Here is a 15,442-nt window from a genome sequence, read left to right on the forward strand (position 1 = left end):
CTGGGCTGCAAGCACACACTGCCAGCTCATGTCGAGCTTCTCATCAACCACCACCCCCAGGTCCTTCTCAGGAATGCTCTCAACCCATTCTCCACCCAGCCTGTATTTGTGCTTGGGATTGCCCTGACCCAGATGCAGGACCTTGCGCTTGGCCTCATTGAACCTCAGGAGGCTCACACAGGCCCACCTCTCAGGCCTGCCCAGGTCCCTCTGGATGGCAGCCCTTCCCTCCTGCGTGTCGACCACACCACACAGCTCGGTGTCATCAGCAAACTTGCAGAGGGTGCACTCAATCTCACCGTCCATGTCACCAATGAAGATAATAAACAGTGCCAGTCCCCAAACTGATCCCCCATGTATAAATATAAAATCCGATCACGCCATGCAGATATCCCCTCAGGCGTGAGAACAAAGTGTAGTACACCAGGTGTTACATATGCTTACAAGCAGATAACTGAATCCCACCCCAGTTGTGGAAAGCTTTGCCCTTTTTCATCAGAAAAGCTAAGGAATTGACGTCGGATTGCATAGACCATTAAATGCACACAAAATGTAAGCCTCTAATATTCACTTATTTTCTTTCAATTTACAATCAACCTTTTCAAATCTTTATCTGCTACTGAACTGCACTTGTAGTGAGGCCTAATATTTCACAATTATTAATACACTTACTCTAAGTTAGGACCCTGGGTATGGCACACACCTGATCAGGACAAGGTACAAGGCAATGATCAATTTAAGAAAGTACTGAGTTACACTCTGCCTTTTTTTGCCCTTTTTTTCCCCTATATACTCAGATCAGTTCACTGCTATAACTAATAGAACTTAGTAAGGAAAATTGCCTTCTAAAGATCTTTGTAGCAGTATTATTGGATTAATGCAATCTCATTCTGGCACCCACAGGGGTGAGCACTAAATTCTCATCTTTCACATGTATACTCTTATTAATAATCTTATTAATGTATCCCCAGAACCTAAACATAGCCAAAGAGCTACATCCATCAGCTTAGCAGCTTATTGCTAACACATCAAGAACACACCAAGCCTGTTGGAGTTTAAGCAGCATTTGGACAACGCTCTCAGTCACACGGTCTGAATTTTTGGGTAAACCTGTTTGGAGCCAGGAGTTGGACTTGATGATTCTTGTGGGTACCTTCTAAATCGGGATATTCTATGAATCTATGAAGAATCTCAATTCGTGAAAGTCAAGACATTCAAACCATTAAAACCAAGGTCATTTTAATGCCCTTTGCATTGTATTTTCAAAATATAAAAGACAAATGTAAGGTTATATTGGCCTGTCACCTTTGGCTGCATTCCCTATAGAAGCTCTGCAAAGCATTCCAGCCATGACAAGCATTTCCTAAAGGCAGCAAATTCACCTTTTGTTCTCTTGTATTGCCTGGTGTCCTTTGTCTGAAGTGCTTTGACAGAAGAATGGTTGCCTACATTTCTGACATTCTAGAAACTTACCATCATCTCTTCTGTTGCAGTACAATGAAGAGTTAGTACCAAACAGATTTACTAAAAATTGGGAAGCATATTTTGAGGTGGGAGCATAATACCTTGGTTGGTCATTAAGACTTATTCCTTACCCTAGGAAAGCATCAGATTCCTAAAATGCCTGATATGTTTACTCTATCATGTATACTAAAGACCTTGTAGGTAAATAAACCCAGATGACTTATACCTAATCCATACTTTTATTATAGTTGCTGGACCAAACAGAATGATATGTTATTTCACATCAGCTGTGTCTTCATCTGAATTTCACACTAACAAACAGAACATTTATTCAAAAACCTATACTTCATATTTGCTGCCAGTCTAACATGCTTCCCACTGTCTCACATAACACAAGTAATGGTTCCAACACTCCTCCTCTCTTTTCCATAAGAAGGTTACACTGGCACATTAGCTGTATGATCATTCATTGAAGGGAAAAAAAATACAGAGCATCTCGGTATAATACGATTTGTAAAATATATTCATTCTGTAGTTATTTCTATACCCTTTCTGATCAGACTTGTTTTATACATGCAAAAAAACCTGTTCTCTACCTAAGAAAGATTTTCCTTATTTTGTCAAATTTCTCCATAGGAAAGGTTCTCAAAGTTTACCCTCCCCATACAAGCCGATAACTATTGCTTTTGTTAGTGTAGTTGGACTCTAGCTAACATGAAATGTTGGTCCTAAAGGAAATACTTGCAATAAAGGATAAAACTTTTTTTTTTTTTTTAATAAGCTGGGCAAGATGCATCCATATCCATATTTGAATAACATCTTTGTTAAACTTCAGATACCCTGTAGCAATGTAAAAAGGGATGCTCGAATTATGCTTGAGTTAATTCAGCTACTGTACCTCTATTCTATAGAAAATTAAGAGCCTATTCTTTCGGAAATATTTTCTTAGTTAGGAATGCATTTAGAGAAACGATCATTGCCACATGACACAATTTAATATTCTGCAAGTAACCTGATTACAAATAAGGACAAAAATAAAAATAAAAAAGCAAAGTCAATAGCACCTCCAAAAGACACATGCACCAGAAACCAGAGATCTGCAACTCTTATAAAGAAGGTGAAAAGTTTGTCAGAGTCTGAATTATGTATCTCCAGATCTGCTGTCTGGTAAAGCACAACAAGTATATTGTCAAGATCGCTTCCTCCCTATTCCCAAGATGTTACTGTTTTGCAAGTCCCACTGAGAACTATTTATTATTATTATTATTATTATTCTACTACAAATTAAAACCTTTCTGGGGTAAACAATGTGGTAAAAAATAGTTAATTCCACAGATTTAGTGAACTGTAAAAACAGTGGCATGTCCTCACTCCTCTTTCTTATAGATGTATGAGATGGTCATGGGACTACAGCACTCATCTCTATCAATTCAGAACTGTTAGGAAATCTTCATATGGCTGAATGACTTCTGAGAAGGTATAACTAAATAGCAGCTTGGATTTATAGTTTTCTAAGTAAATGTCAATGGAATCTACTGTTCAATATATTTAGCTATAAAGCAATTTTTTGCTGAAATAAGATGTATTACTACAAAAGGGGAAAAATAAAAGCCAATAACACTCGAACTGCTAAAAATCCTTAACCCTCAAAAGTAGTTTCTCTTAACTAGTACCGATGAAATATCAGGAATTAAATTATGCACATAAAAATTGTGAAAATCTGACTTAGCATCCTGTTCACACATTCAAAATTTAAACTTCCAGAAACTGCCTATGCACCATAACATTAAGAGAATGCAATGCCAGAAATGAACATACTGTGCTGAAAATTACCAGAGCATAATTATGATTAACTGGCTGATGCTTTCCTCCCTTCTTCCCATACCAGAGCCGAGACATTTCCCTTCTAAAAATAAAACAAGACTAAAAATCATTCAAGGCTGTTTGAAAGCATTCTCTCTACCTGCTGTCAGTTCCAGGCACAGACAGAGCCCCACAATGGTGACAGAATAGACTGCTAGAGGCACAGATTTGACTGACGTGGCAGGGAACAAATGAACAAGTGTACAGTAGGGGGGTTGCATCCCAAATGATGACGGTAGAGAAGAAGAAAGGTTTCCTGTATTCAAGGGTGGTTGCAGAGCACGAGTTTGTTGAAAAGGCTAGAATATTTAAAGATACAGAACTTCATTTTTTTTGTATGCAGTACTTAAAAATACAAAATCAAGAGCTGCTTGTGAAATTGTTTTTCTAATATTCATTAACAAATTTTACTAGTAACAAATTTGCACTCAATAATAAAATAAAAGTTTGTCTTTCTATTGCTCCTAAGTATATATAGACTCATTTTTTTCTTAGAGTCCAGAACTGGTTAAATAATGGTCAGTAAAGTATGTGTGTGTATCTATATATAATAAAGGTTAAAGCATTCAGGATGCAAAACTCTCCACATTTATTGGAATCATGTTTTGTTTCTTTTTTTCCTTAAGGAAGGTTTATCTAATCAGGTGTGTTCAGCACTAATATGTACAGCATCAACCCCTTTGAGAACTTCCTTGTGGTAGCACTTGCAGGCTTTATTACCCCTCCCCAAAACACCCAGTGCTCCTAGTTCTAGATAAAAATACTGAATAACCAGAGGCAGTGATGGGCAGCAGCGCAACATTAAACATTGATCACTTCTGCCTTTGCTCCGATCTAAAAACCAAGATGCCTAAGCAGAGGAAACCAGTAACATAACTGCACTGCACAGCAAACTCCACTGAAACTCCTCACCTTGCTCTAGTGTCTAATAATGTAATTCAGAAGGATAAAGTGTTTCTGCTCAGAAAAAGCTTTCTTAGGAGCTGGTAGCTCTGAAAATCAATTTGTTCTGACTTAGCTTTCTTCTTAGCAATTCTCCTAAGAACATTTTTATCAGTGGTCCATTCAAAACCATGATGTGGGAAACTCAATACAATAACATACCGACTGTGTATCTAGTGTAAGATTCAAACAAACCATACACCCATTTATTATTTTTTTAAAATCAATAAGAGCCAATACTGAAGTAAAGCAACAAATGCACTGCGTAAACTTAATTAAAACTGCTTCAGATGAGATAATTGCAATAAATATAAGAAAAGCTACAAAAAATAAATCAGTCAGGCCAAACTTAAAGGAATGGAAAGTATGCAGAAAATTTATTTCAAACTGCCTGTTGAGATGCATCTTCTGAGCCAAAAGAGAAAGCTAGCCACATAACTAACTCCCCCTCAGCTTATTTTAGCATTGTTTTCCTCCCTTCCCTCCTCCCCCCCCTAAAAATTAAAAAAAAATAAAAAGAGATTCAAGTTCTTCCCAAACACTAGTCAACACATAGCTTCTCCAAAACTGGGGGAGGGGAGGAGGAATTACCTAGAAATTTAGGCCATCATATAATTTTTGATTCCAGAACACTTAATATATTTTTAAATCTTAATTCAAGTAACTTACTTAGATGCTTCTAGCTTCTAGTTAAAGTGGCTCGCACCGAGCTTCTCAGAAGGACTTTTAAAATTTGCTCAAAAGAGAGGAGCCATAAACTTGTTTGGTGAGATCTGACAACCCCCTTTTTCACCTAATTATAGTTGCAAAGTTTAATGGGAATAAATAGGAATTTAATAGGAATTAATGGGAATAAATGCACTAGTTAACTTTTTCAAATCAGACCTCTTGCCCACCTGTTTTGATGTTCAGGATTCCAGCAGCAGCAGCAACTCCCAAGCTGGCAGCTGCCCTGTAGCTGGAAGTATCTGTTGGAGGGGGAAGGCAGGTCAGGATAGCATCATCATCATGAAATAGTATAGTAGTAAGAGTAACCAAAGCTTTCTCTTGTGATTGATCTCCACCCAGCCCCTTAACACTTTTTCCAGACTGGTAGAAGATGAATTTCTGTTAGATGGAAAAAAAAAAAAAAAAAAAAAACATCCAGGGATCTCAGCCCCGGGAGCATCTCCTAATTAAAGACAAAAATAAACTGCCCTTTTATTCTTTTCTGCATTTGTGGGTTATACTGATGATCTGATAAATTGCATCAGAAACTCATCTCATTGCTAGTTAATACATTCCTTCCCATAGAAGTTCATAATAAATAAGATTCCAGAGAGAAGGAATATCAACTCAGACCTAACGTAACTGCAGAACAGCAGCACTCATTTCAGAGCAGGTCTATTTGCTACCTAGACAACAGAACAAAACAAAGTGCATCTAATTACACTGAATATTAATCTTGTTATTGTCATTGTTAGTTTGTAACTAAGCCAAACATCTCTATACAATCAATGTTCAAGGCAGAAGCAAATAGGCCTTTCACCAATTGTTATACACAATGCTGGTTTTCCTAATAAACCAATCTGTCCTAAATTACAAAGTAACAGAAAAATGTGAGTGCAAACCAACACGATTTATGAGATGTCCTATTTTCACTCCAAATCAGTTTATACCTTTGCCATATCACATTTAAAGTTATCAGTTTGCAAGATCTCATAACCTAGAAACAGGATAACAACTACAGCAACTCCTTATAAACTTGAGTAGGAAAAAAACAGGATACAGGGTGTGAAACATCGTTGCAGTCTGGCTAGATGGCGTCATTCTGTTTCTCCCTGTAGCTAACACAACCCCTTAATACCAAAGAGACAGAAAAGTTGCGATGTTGAATATTACAATCCCTATATTTAATATGCACACATTTTTTAATCAATATTACATTAGTAAAAAGACTCCCCTTAAGTGAAGAAGGTTAGTCCAGAGAGATACTGGGGAGTGTTTTTTTGGGGGAAGGAATTGCTTGTTTTAGTGCTTCCTGTTAATTTCCACAGTATGCAGCTTTGTAGGTGACCATGTTTCATGATGAAAAGCCACACGTGTGTTACCCTGAAGATAAGATAAACATCCCCAAGCAATTCCTGGGAAGATTATATGAGGCATACCTATGAAATAAGATTGTTTCTAGAATTTAATACTTTAATTCCAGAAGCAATCCTGAAAATTGAGCAAAACATATAAATCACAGGAACCAGACTGGATGACTTGAAGTGCCTCAGTGCAATTCACAAGTCATTTGCATTTCTGAATGACAAGATGAAAGCTTCTTTTTATGATGTTGTATTGCCTTGTCTGGGAACAAACAAACAAAAATCAATAAACAATGACATTAATTTCACTTTCAGTGACATATCTACTTTTATGTATCATATATATGTATATATATTAAAGAGATGGGGTTGCTACTTACTAACATCAAACAGGTGCATTTCAATGATTACAGTTTTTATGCACAAGTTTTCAAGAACTTCTGAATTACAAAGGCACCTAACTCAGTTGCTCGATCTTTTGCAGAGATTCTGCTAGGTGAAAGAAAGGCAGTTTACAATTTTCATAATAGAAGACATACAGAATATAGCTGAATTAAGAGGTCTGACTTATCTTCTTTAATAGGAGGTAGGCACGTCCTATTTCGTACAAAAAAAGCCTCTCAGATGACTGCAGAAACTGTCCTGAGTTCAGAAACAACAACGTTAGTGCCACTAAAAAAATAAGGCAGGTATTGGTAAATACCTAAGTAAAATAACTACTTTTGTTCTAGAACAAGCAGATCTTTGTAAAAAGTTATGGCAACAAAGGTGTTTCAGCACATGAACTAACAGGTAAAGCTGATGTGGGATTATGGTTCACTGAGGTCTGATTCTTCTCCCTTTCTGCCTACACAAAACACACTGAACAATACAATAGCCAGCTTCGGTGGTATCCAGCACAACAAGGAATGGCACAGCTTCTTAGTTGGCTGGTAGTGTTTTCTTAAGAAAGGAAGTCTAATTTAAGAAGTTATCCTTTGTTTCCTTTCAACAGCTTAGGAAAAAATAAGAAGGCATTTCCCCATACAAAGTTTTCCTCTGGATTTCCAGAGGCACTCTGAAAGCCAAAGTCACAAACTCACAAGATTTTTAGTTGTATTCACTGCTTCAATTCTCAGAAAAGAGACTATCCTAGTTCTCTCTATTAGATGCATGAAATAACTATCAGTTATAATTCCACACTAATGATTCCACCTACTGAAGGACAGTTTTATGTACTAAATCACATCCAAATTTTCCCTTACAAATTATAAAGGGTTTCAGAATAGGTTAGAGAATATAAATTGCAAGGAAAAAAATGTCCTAAGCATGAAGTTGAGATTCTTACAATATTTATTCAAGCTAATTGCAAAAGCAAGAACAAGAGCCACTTGTCCTTAGGAAAGGCATCACATTATGTTCATGGCCACCAGTCTCTTCAATCACAAAAAAATAATTTAACACTTTTAGTATTGCATAACTGCAGAAGTTCATAAGAATCTCATTGTCCAGACCAAGAGCAAAGCCTATTAAATATGCTTTCTAGTGACACATGCATAGTGACATACCCGTAATTTCCAAACAGACAACACATAACATAAAACCACACTATGAGAGTGTATTGTGTATAGTAGTTAGATGACTAAGAGACAGCATTTCAAGAAACATTGTGAAAATATTCCTATTTTGAGGACTGTTAGTGGCAGGCATCATATGATCACATTTCAAAATGTAAGACACAGCAGGCAGCTATTTCGCTCAAAATATAGGGCAGGGAGCTGAAACAAATTTATAGGAAAAACACTATTAGGTATACAAAAATTTAAGGCCTATTTAAAGAAAGAGCAATGCAAGAGAAAGATTCATTTTAGTATAGAAGTGTTATAGGGTACAGTCCAGATACAGTAGAAAGCTTAAGCATCTACATCCAATATCCCAAACCTGAAAATACTTTACTGAAAATACTGAAAATCTATTGTCTGACCCAGAAACAATCACTGTTTGTGACCATCATACTTCTACAAAAACACAAACAGAATTTCTGAACACTCCCTTTAAAGGTAATGATTGTGAAATGCAGGACTAGAACACAATCAAAAAAAAATCAGGAAACTGGGAAAACTGGCTGCAAACATCTATCAACTCATGCTTCACTTTGAAAGCTGACATCTAGACAGCTTCAAATCAGACTGGCTTTCTGTATTTTCCAAACAACCGAGACAGTTTCCAACTACCATAAGAACAGCTTGCAGTTTCTCTGACAACGAGCTTCCTGTTTTCAGGATTCTTACGGATGAGTATTTAGATTTATATAGATCTGAAGCACGACTATCTCGGATAATAGCAATTAATGACATCTGATGACAGGGGGAAATAAGTCGAAGGAAATCAATACTTTATCCAATTCACTCTTCTAGTATAGAGTAATTCTTCTGTTTACTTAATGGATCTAAGATTTAAGTAGGAACCAGTTTCCTTAAGTGATTTCTTCACAACTGCCTAAAATGAAGTGTCTTCAACGTCTCAGAAATATTCAGCTGTGTCCACATTGAGTAGTTATATTTTGTCTGTACTCTGGTTGATGACCAGAGATCTGATTTTTCAGTGTAAATTTTGTATTTCCAATATTGCATGGTGATAAAGACACTTAATTATAGTACCTCACATAGATACTGTTCCAGAATCAAATCTAGAAACCTCTGAAGAGATAAATTAGTCTTTTAGTTAGGTATAAAAAAAAGGTACAATTGTATAGTAAAAGCTACACATAGGAAAGCACAAATAATGTAATTTCTCCTTTATGCACCCTTTCTTACTCAAATAATCATTTCCGTCGTTTCCCTTCCAATGCCCTCCTCCTTGTTTTATGTTCTTACAGCACAGGGATTTCCTTTTTATCTAGCAATACCAGAAGCATAAAAACCTTTTCTTGAAAGTTAGCTTCAGTTGATCATTCTCTCAAAATATGATTCATTGATCCCCTAATGGTCTCAGCAGATGGGGCCTTATTTGTGCCCAACTTTCAAAGAAAAATATTTGAGTTTATCAGCAACTTTCACAAGCAGCATCTTCACATGCACACAAGTTCAGTGGAATGTAAGCACTCCAACTCTGTACTAGAATCCTAACATGGCTAAAAATATTTTACACGCATACTTGTTTTCTTTTTCTTCCAGTCAACTTCAAACTGCTGCCTGCCATTTCATATAGGAAAGGCAGTAAAAATAAACCTGTCAAGATTTTAAAATCCATGCAAGGTAATCGACAGTAGAACTGGAGTTTCTGGGATACAAGGATCAGATTCCCAAATCAGAAAAGTTACAGAAATCTTCAAGAAAACTTACAGATATGATGTATAGGAGGTAATGTGTGTTTTAAAACAATGTGAGCAAAGATTATATGACCAAATATAGATTGTAACATACACTCTGGTCTTTTTCTTTTTTTTTTTTTAACGAATTGTATACACAATGGAAAAACATTTATCCTTTACAGTGAATGTCAACAACACATCTTTCAGGAAGACAAGCTCTCATGCAGCCATATGAAACTATTAGCAGTTATTTTTTATAGAAATAACAAAGTAGTTGCACTACTTGAAAACTCATTTCTGAGCCAGGCTTTGGAGACTGCAGATTGCAAACAATTTTTCCTCTCCACTCCCCTCAAGATTCTTCAAGCTTAAGACCAGTCCTATCAGTAGCACTTCAGGATCCATCCCTGCGCAGGTACTCTGCCCTTACCAACACCAGGTGACACTCCTTAACATTTTCAACACTAATTGGCACCAAAATGATGTTAACGCATCAGCAAGTAAGAGCAAGTACCTTAATTCATTACTACTTCATTAATTCCTATACATATATATATTTGTCCTGCTTAACTGCCAGCCAGGATAAACCACAACAATATTATATAAAACTTAAAAAGGAAAAAAAAAATAGACCATTAAGTACCGATCGAAGTTGCTTCTGAGTTGCAGCTCAACAGAAACGCTCAGCTTGCTTTCAAAGCTGGTCACGTTTAGATGCAAGAACAGAATGTATTTTGGAGAAAGCCTTTGTTTATCAACAGACAGTCTTCCAAATGGTAACAATTCTTTGTGCTAACAGAGAGAACCACTAGCACTTGAATCCATACACACTAAACAAAAAAAAAAAATACTGCCTTGATAAATACAGCCTTAAATCTCTATGGCTCAGTACAGATAGCATCCAGCCCCCCCCCTCAAAAACAAAAACAAAAAAACACCCTCTTCCTTGATGAATATACACATTCACTTGAATACAAGAAAGTTAAAAAAAGAGACTTGAGGTAAATGGATGGGGATAACACCATCAAGAACCCAACAGCATAATTTCTGAATTGCTGTTCTTTTGAATACTTCGTGCAATGTAGTATTTGATAAAAACATGTTTTATCTGATGGCAGGAGTCTTGATTATCTTGCTGCTAGATCAGAGATTGTACCTACTAAATTACTTCAGGGAAAAGTCTGATACGAAAAGCTATGTACAGACAGAGGAAAGCACATTTCTACATTTTTTTTTATGGTATCGGTCTTTGCTTTCACTTGATCCTTTTCTTCCCATAATTCCTTTTCTAAAGAAATCACAGTACTTCCTTAAAGTCTCTTGATAAAAAGCTGCAGCTGAATGTGTGAATATAGGACTATCAAGCATAGAAGCAAAAGCTGATGACCATCTCAGTGCACAACACCTGGGTTAACAATTACTACTTTTCCCTGCTTATCTTATCATATTGGACAGCAACAGCAGAAAGAACATATACTTTTTGGAAAAGCAAGTTATTCCACCAGCTTCCTCTTCTAGTAAATCAAGAGTTCCTTGCCGTACATGCGTACATCAAGAATTTGTTTTTCATTTCTGTTCCACCCTGAGTTTTCCCATCATTATGTTCTGAGCAATTTTTCATCCAATTATCCTCCAAAACTTGCGGTAATATAAAAAAGCTTCAGTGATACTGTTTACCTGCTATCTTGCATGAAACCTGGATGAAGAGCTGACAGTAAAAGCTTGCTGGGTTAAAGGAAGTGCATTGACTGAAAACAATGAAATTTAATGGGAATAATGGGCATGACAACAGCTACAATTCTGTGTCTGCTGACATTTTCTAGCACGTTTTAAAAACCACTGTAACTCTGATACTGTCAAGCATTTCTGATTAGGAAAGTTAGTTTTTAAACAGCTTTCAGATTTGTGCTGTAAGTCAAGTTAAGAGAAGTCTTACTACGCAAGTTAAAATGCCCAGAAGATGACACCAGCATATTTCTTGTATGTGCACGACTTTGCTTAATATAAAAGTTAGTATGATGTATAACTTCATTAAAATATTCTGGATTAGATTATGAAAAGCAAACTTGAGATAATTTCATGCAACACAGATGGAAATAACTATTTTTGAAATGTCTTCTACAACTGTTTCCATCTAAATGTAAATAAAGGCTCAAAGAATTATTATTTTTTTTTATAGCAAATAACTAACACATTTAGGAAAAGGACTGCCTCTGCTATCTTCAGAAATAACTCCTAAAAAGTTTCATCCTGAAGAAATCATTGCGCTACTTCCTGTGAAAATGGTTCTCTACAAATGGGTAAAACAGAGTAACTGGAGTTCACTAAAAGACACGTGTTGTGCCTTGAACCATAAAACTGATCACTTGCCAGTCTGTTTCCTGTGCTCCAAAAGGCAAGGTTTTAAGATATCAAAAGACTTTGAGCAAGAGCCAATACCAAAATAACTTAGTGGTGTCAATACTTGAGCCATATACACACTGAAAATCTTAAGATTCAGAAGACATGCATGATATTAATTTAAGTATATCAGCAAACTCTTCCACACAATTATTTAGCTGCAGAGGTAGTGTTCTTTAGCACTAGCCTTATACTTCAGCTAAGTAAGTGACAAGCTTGAAAACTGAATTCTTAGCCCCAAAAGTTTAAATTTTAGCAGAAGAAAACTAAGGCTATTGCATTTTCTATTTTTTCTAATCTTTCATAATATACAAAAATGTTTCAGAGAAAACAAATATAGACGTCCTCAATTTTGGCATGCTCCAAAGAAACAAATAAAAATCAAGTCAGCAATTGGTGTCCTGAGATTCAAGTTAAACAATGCTGATGGGATACTTTTACAGTATATGACAAGAATCAAATTTGACTGACACTTGAATGCACAAGACTACAAGGTTTTAACTGTATGCACACTAAAAAACAAAACCACAGACATGTAAAGATGTGTCCATAGAAACACAGTGGACACAGATTCACATGAGAGTAAGGTGTTCATCATAAAAAATAAAAAGATAGTTTCAGTTGCAGTGTATTACTAAAATCCATGCAATAGCAAACTTATGTATGAAAATATTATAATTGAGAAGTTATTTATAGGATTATTAGAAAAACTATTTCATTAATAGATTATTTTTCCTTCCTTTTTTTCTCATCCCTGTTTTGAGACTTACCAATGAATATTCAACATTATAGACACAGGCATGATAGAAAATCAGAGTTTCTTGAATGAAAATTGTCTGCTTCAAAGTTAAGCTTCTCTGCTTTACTCATATTCAAGTTGAGTTTTAACTTACAATTTGCTCCAAACAAAATGAACTTCTAATTGTGAAATGTTGCCTGAACTGAGGTTACAGCAAAGCATCAGGATGGCATAAATTAAGCAACCATGATTATAGTAAGAAGACCAAACTTTGTTCTTCTTATTGAGAAAATATTTAGCACTAGTCTTAATAATATTCCTATGAAAATATTAAGAGTGACACCGTTCTTCCTTACCTCCCACTCTTTAGCAGCATCTTCAGTAGTAGATTCTTCACTAGTTTCAGGCTCTTCCTTCTTTTTTACCACTATAAATCCAGGCTCTCGAAGAGACTCCCCAGTATCCTCTGCATATAGCTCTGGACTCCACTGGATAAAGAAGACATACAAGTGATCTGTCCTAGAGAAGTGAAGTAATGATACAGAGAAGAGAAAACATGGTAAACATTTGGGCCATATCAAATAACTATGAAATACCTGAGGTTAAAATAAAAATACTTAAAATTTCACATTTTATTAGATATTAGAAATACATTTGAAAAAAAGCTAGCCATTATAATAGTGTGGGGGGCTTTGCTTTTTATTTTAATTATACGAAGCTCACACTGGAGGAAAAACTGGCAAATGACTGTGTTCTCATATAAGAGCACAGACCTTCCAACCATTACCATCCAATTGGAAACAGAGTATTCCAACGGAAATAACTTCCAAACTAAAGTTTTAAGATTGTTTTTAATTATTTTAAAAGTACATGAAATATAAACACAAACAGGATTTTAAAAGAAGTCTGTATGTCTGTTTTCTCTACCCTTGAAGAAGAGCTTAAGACTCCCAGAAATGTAACCAAAGTCATATTGACTGAGAATCTGTGAGAATAGGTGAGAAAGTAAGGCTGACAATGTGCATATACATAACTAGATGAAGCTACACACTACCCGATCTGTAGTACTGCAGCAAATACCCAACATTTAAGTTACCTCCTTTTAAGTTATCTGCCACAAATGGTACGGTTTTCCAGTTTGGAAAAACAAATGCCCAAATTCCCAAAACAAAGTTCTTTACAACCCTAAGAGGTATCAGTCTACGTTGCTTAATTATTTCCCAAATGGACATAGACAGAGCATTTAAAAAAAGAACTACTGGATTCATTGCACTTATCTCATCATGAAAGAGACAGATCTAGAGCTAAGTGACTAGTGACATAAAATTCTCGAGTTTGGATATTCCCATGTCTCTCTTCAGAGATATTTGTTACAGTTAGTCTGCACACTGGATTAGCACAAAGATAAATATTTGGACTTTTTCCCCCTCCTTTCTTACTAAATATCTATAAAACTGAAAACTGGAAGAATAGCAAGAGATACATGGCAGCAAAGCCCCAAAAAATGCAGCTATAATTTGCCTGTGCATCTGTCTAAAAGGATGTAGCATGGGTACGTATTAAAAGCCTCTGAACATGGTCAGTTATTCAAAGTCAGCTCTCTTGTTAAAACTAAGGTTTCCAGATAACACTGATAAAAGGAAAAAGACAAATTGTTCTCTGACAGTAAAAGAGAAAACATTTCAGATGCATAAGGCTTAATAAATTCTATGACAAAGTCAGAAAGAGAAGATTCAGATTCCTCATGCACTGATGTATCCATTTCAAAAGTCCTACAAGAAGTAGGAAAAATAAAAAATGAAAACAAAGACTTCTGCTATTAAAACAGCTTTAAATTAACAGTTACAGCAGTTAAAAAAAGTAAAAAAATATATATATCTTTAAGAAATTCCAGGACATTCCTTCCCTGATAGGCTTACTTGAGATTACAAACAGTGAAATAGAAAAGTAGTTATCTCGCAATCCTGCATTCTTTCTTATCACTAGTTTTCTTTCACCTATCCTGACACTAAATATTTTGACCTATGCAGAGTAGCACTACGCAAGTTAAACACAATTAAGAAAAAAAACGCCCACCACATGCAACCTTTTAGTGTACATTGTACACACTGGATGGATAAAAAATACATCACTGACGTGCCATGCAGTTAGAGAGAGAAACCATGTATGGGTGGAGTCATTACAAAGGAGACCAGAGACTGTGAGCTAAGAACTACTACTTCTGAAATAAGTGATAAACTCTGCTTTCTGCTGAAGGTAAGTACTTGCACTGTTACATTAGAAGATAAACCAAAGATACATTTTTACCAGCTCTCAAGAAATGGAAAAAAATCTATACCACTTGAGCGTAGTGAGGGTGATTTTAAAACCAGATTAGTGATATGCTATCATAGACTCAGTTCTCTCTGCTGAAAAACTCAAGTATTTTGACATCATTTGAGTGTGTTACATGTCTCCATTCACAGTGGACATGAAGAAAGACTACTGCCTTTCTCGTTGCAGCCAACTTTTAAGTATGAAATGATTTTTGTGTTTGTAATCAATCTTTTCTCCTTTAGATTAAAGAACCCCACTTACTTCTAATTTTCCTTATATGTTACACTTTCTAGGCATTAATTAGTCTTGCTGCTTTCCTCTGGACTCTCTCCAATTGATCGATATCTGTCCTCA

The 15,442-nt window shown here is 35.8% G+C and overlaps 1 protein-coding gene across 20 annotated transcripts in view; it reads right to left on the minus strand.

Annotated features, from left to right (window-relative positions):
* OXR1 (oxidation resistance 1) overlaps positions 1–15,442 on the minus strand; it is a 272,879-nt gene that overhangs the window by 20,931 nt on the left and 236,506 nt on the right. For 18 of the 20 annotated variants that reach the window (XR_014580607.1, XM_083826444.1, XM_083826456.1 and 15 more), the window contains one exon: positions 13,129–13,291. Coding sequence is in view for 19 of the 20 variants with exons in the window: in XM_083826444.1 (XP_083682570.1) it covers positions 13,129–13,291 (163 nt within the window). In the remaining variant the exon portion in view is untranslated. Of the gene's footprint in view, positions 1–3,297; positions 3,421–13,128; positions 13,292–15,442 lie in introns of those variants that run through there. The other 2 variants (XM_083826451.1, XM_083826449.1) reach the window with 2 other exon arrangements.

This window comes from Anser anser (assembly GCF_964211835.1).
Source record: "Anser anser genome assembly, chromosome: 2".
NCBI classification, from domain to species: Eukaryota; Metazoa; Chordata; class Aves; order Anseriformes; family Anatidae; genus Anser; species Anser anser.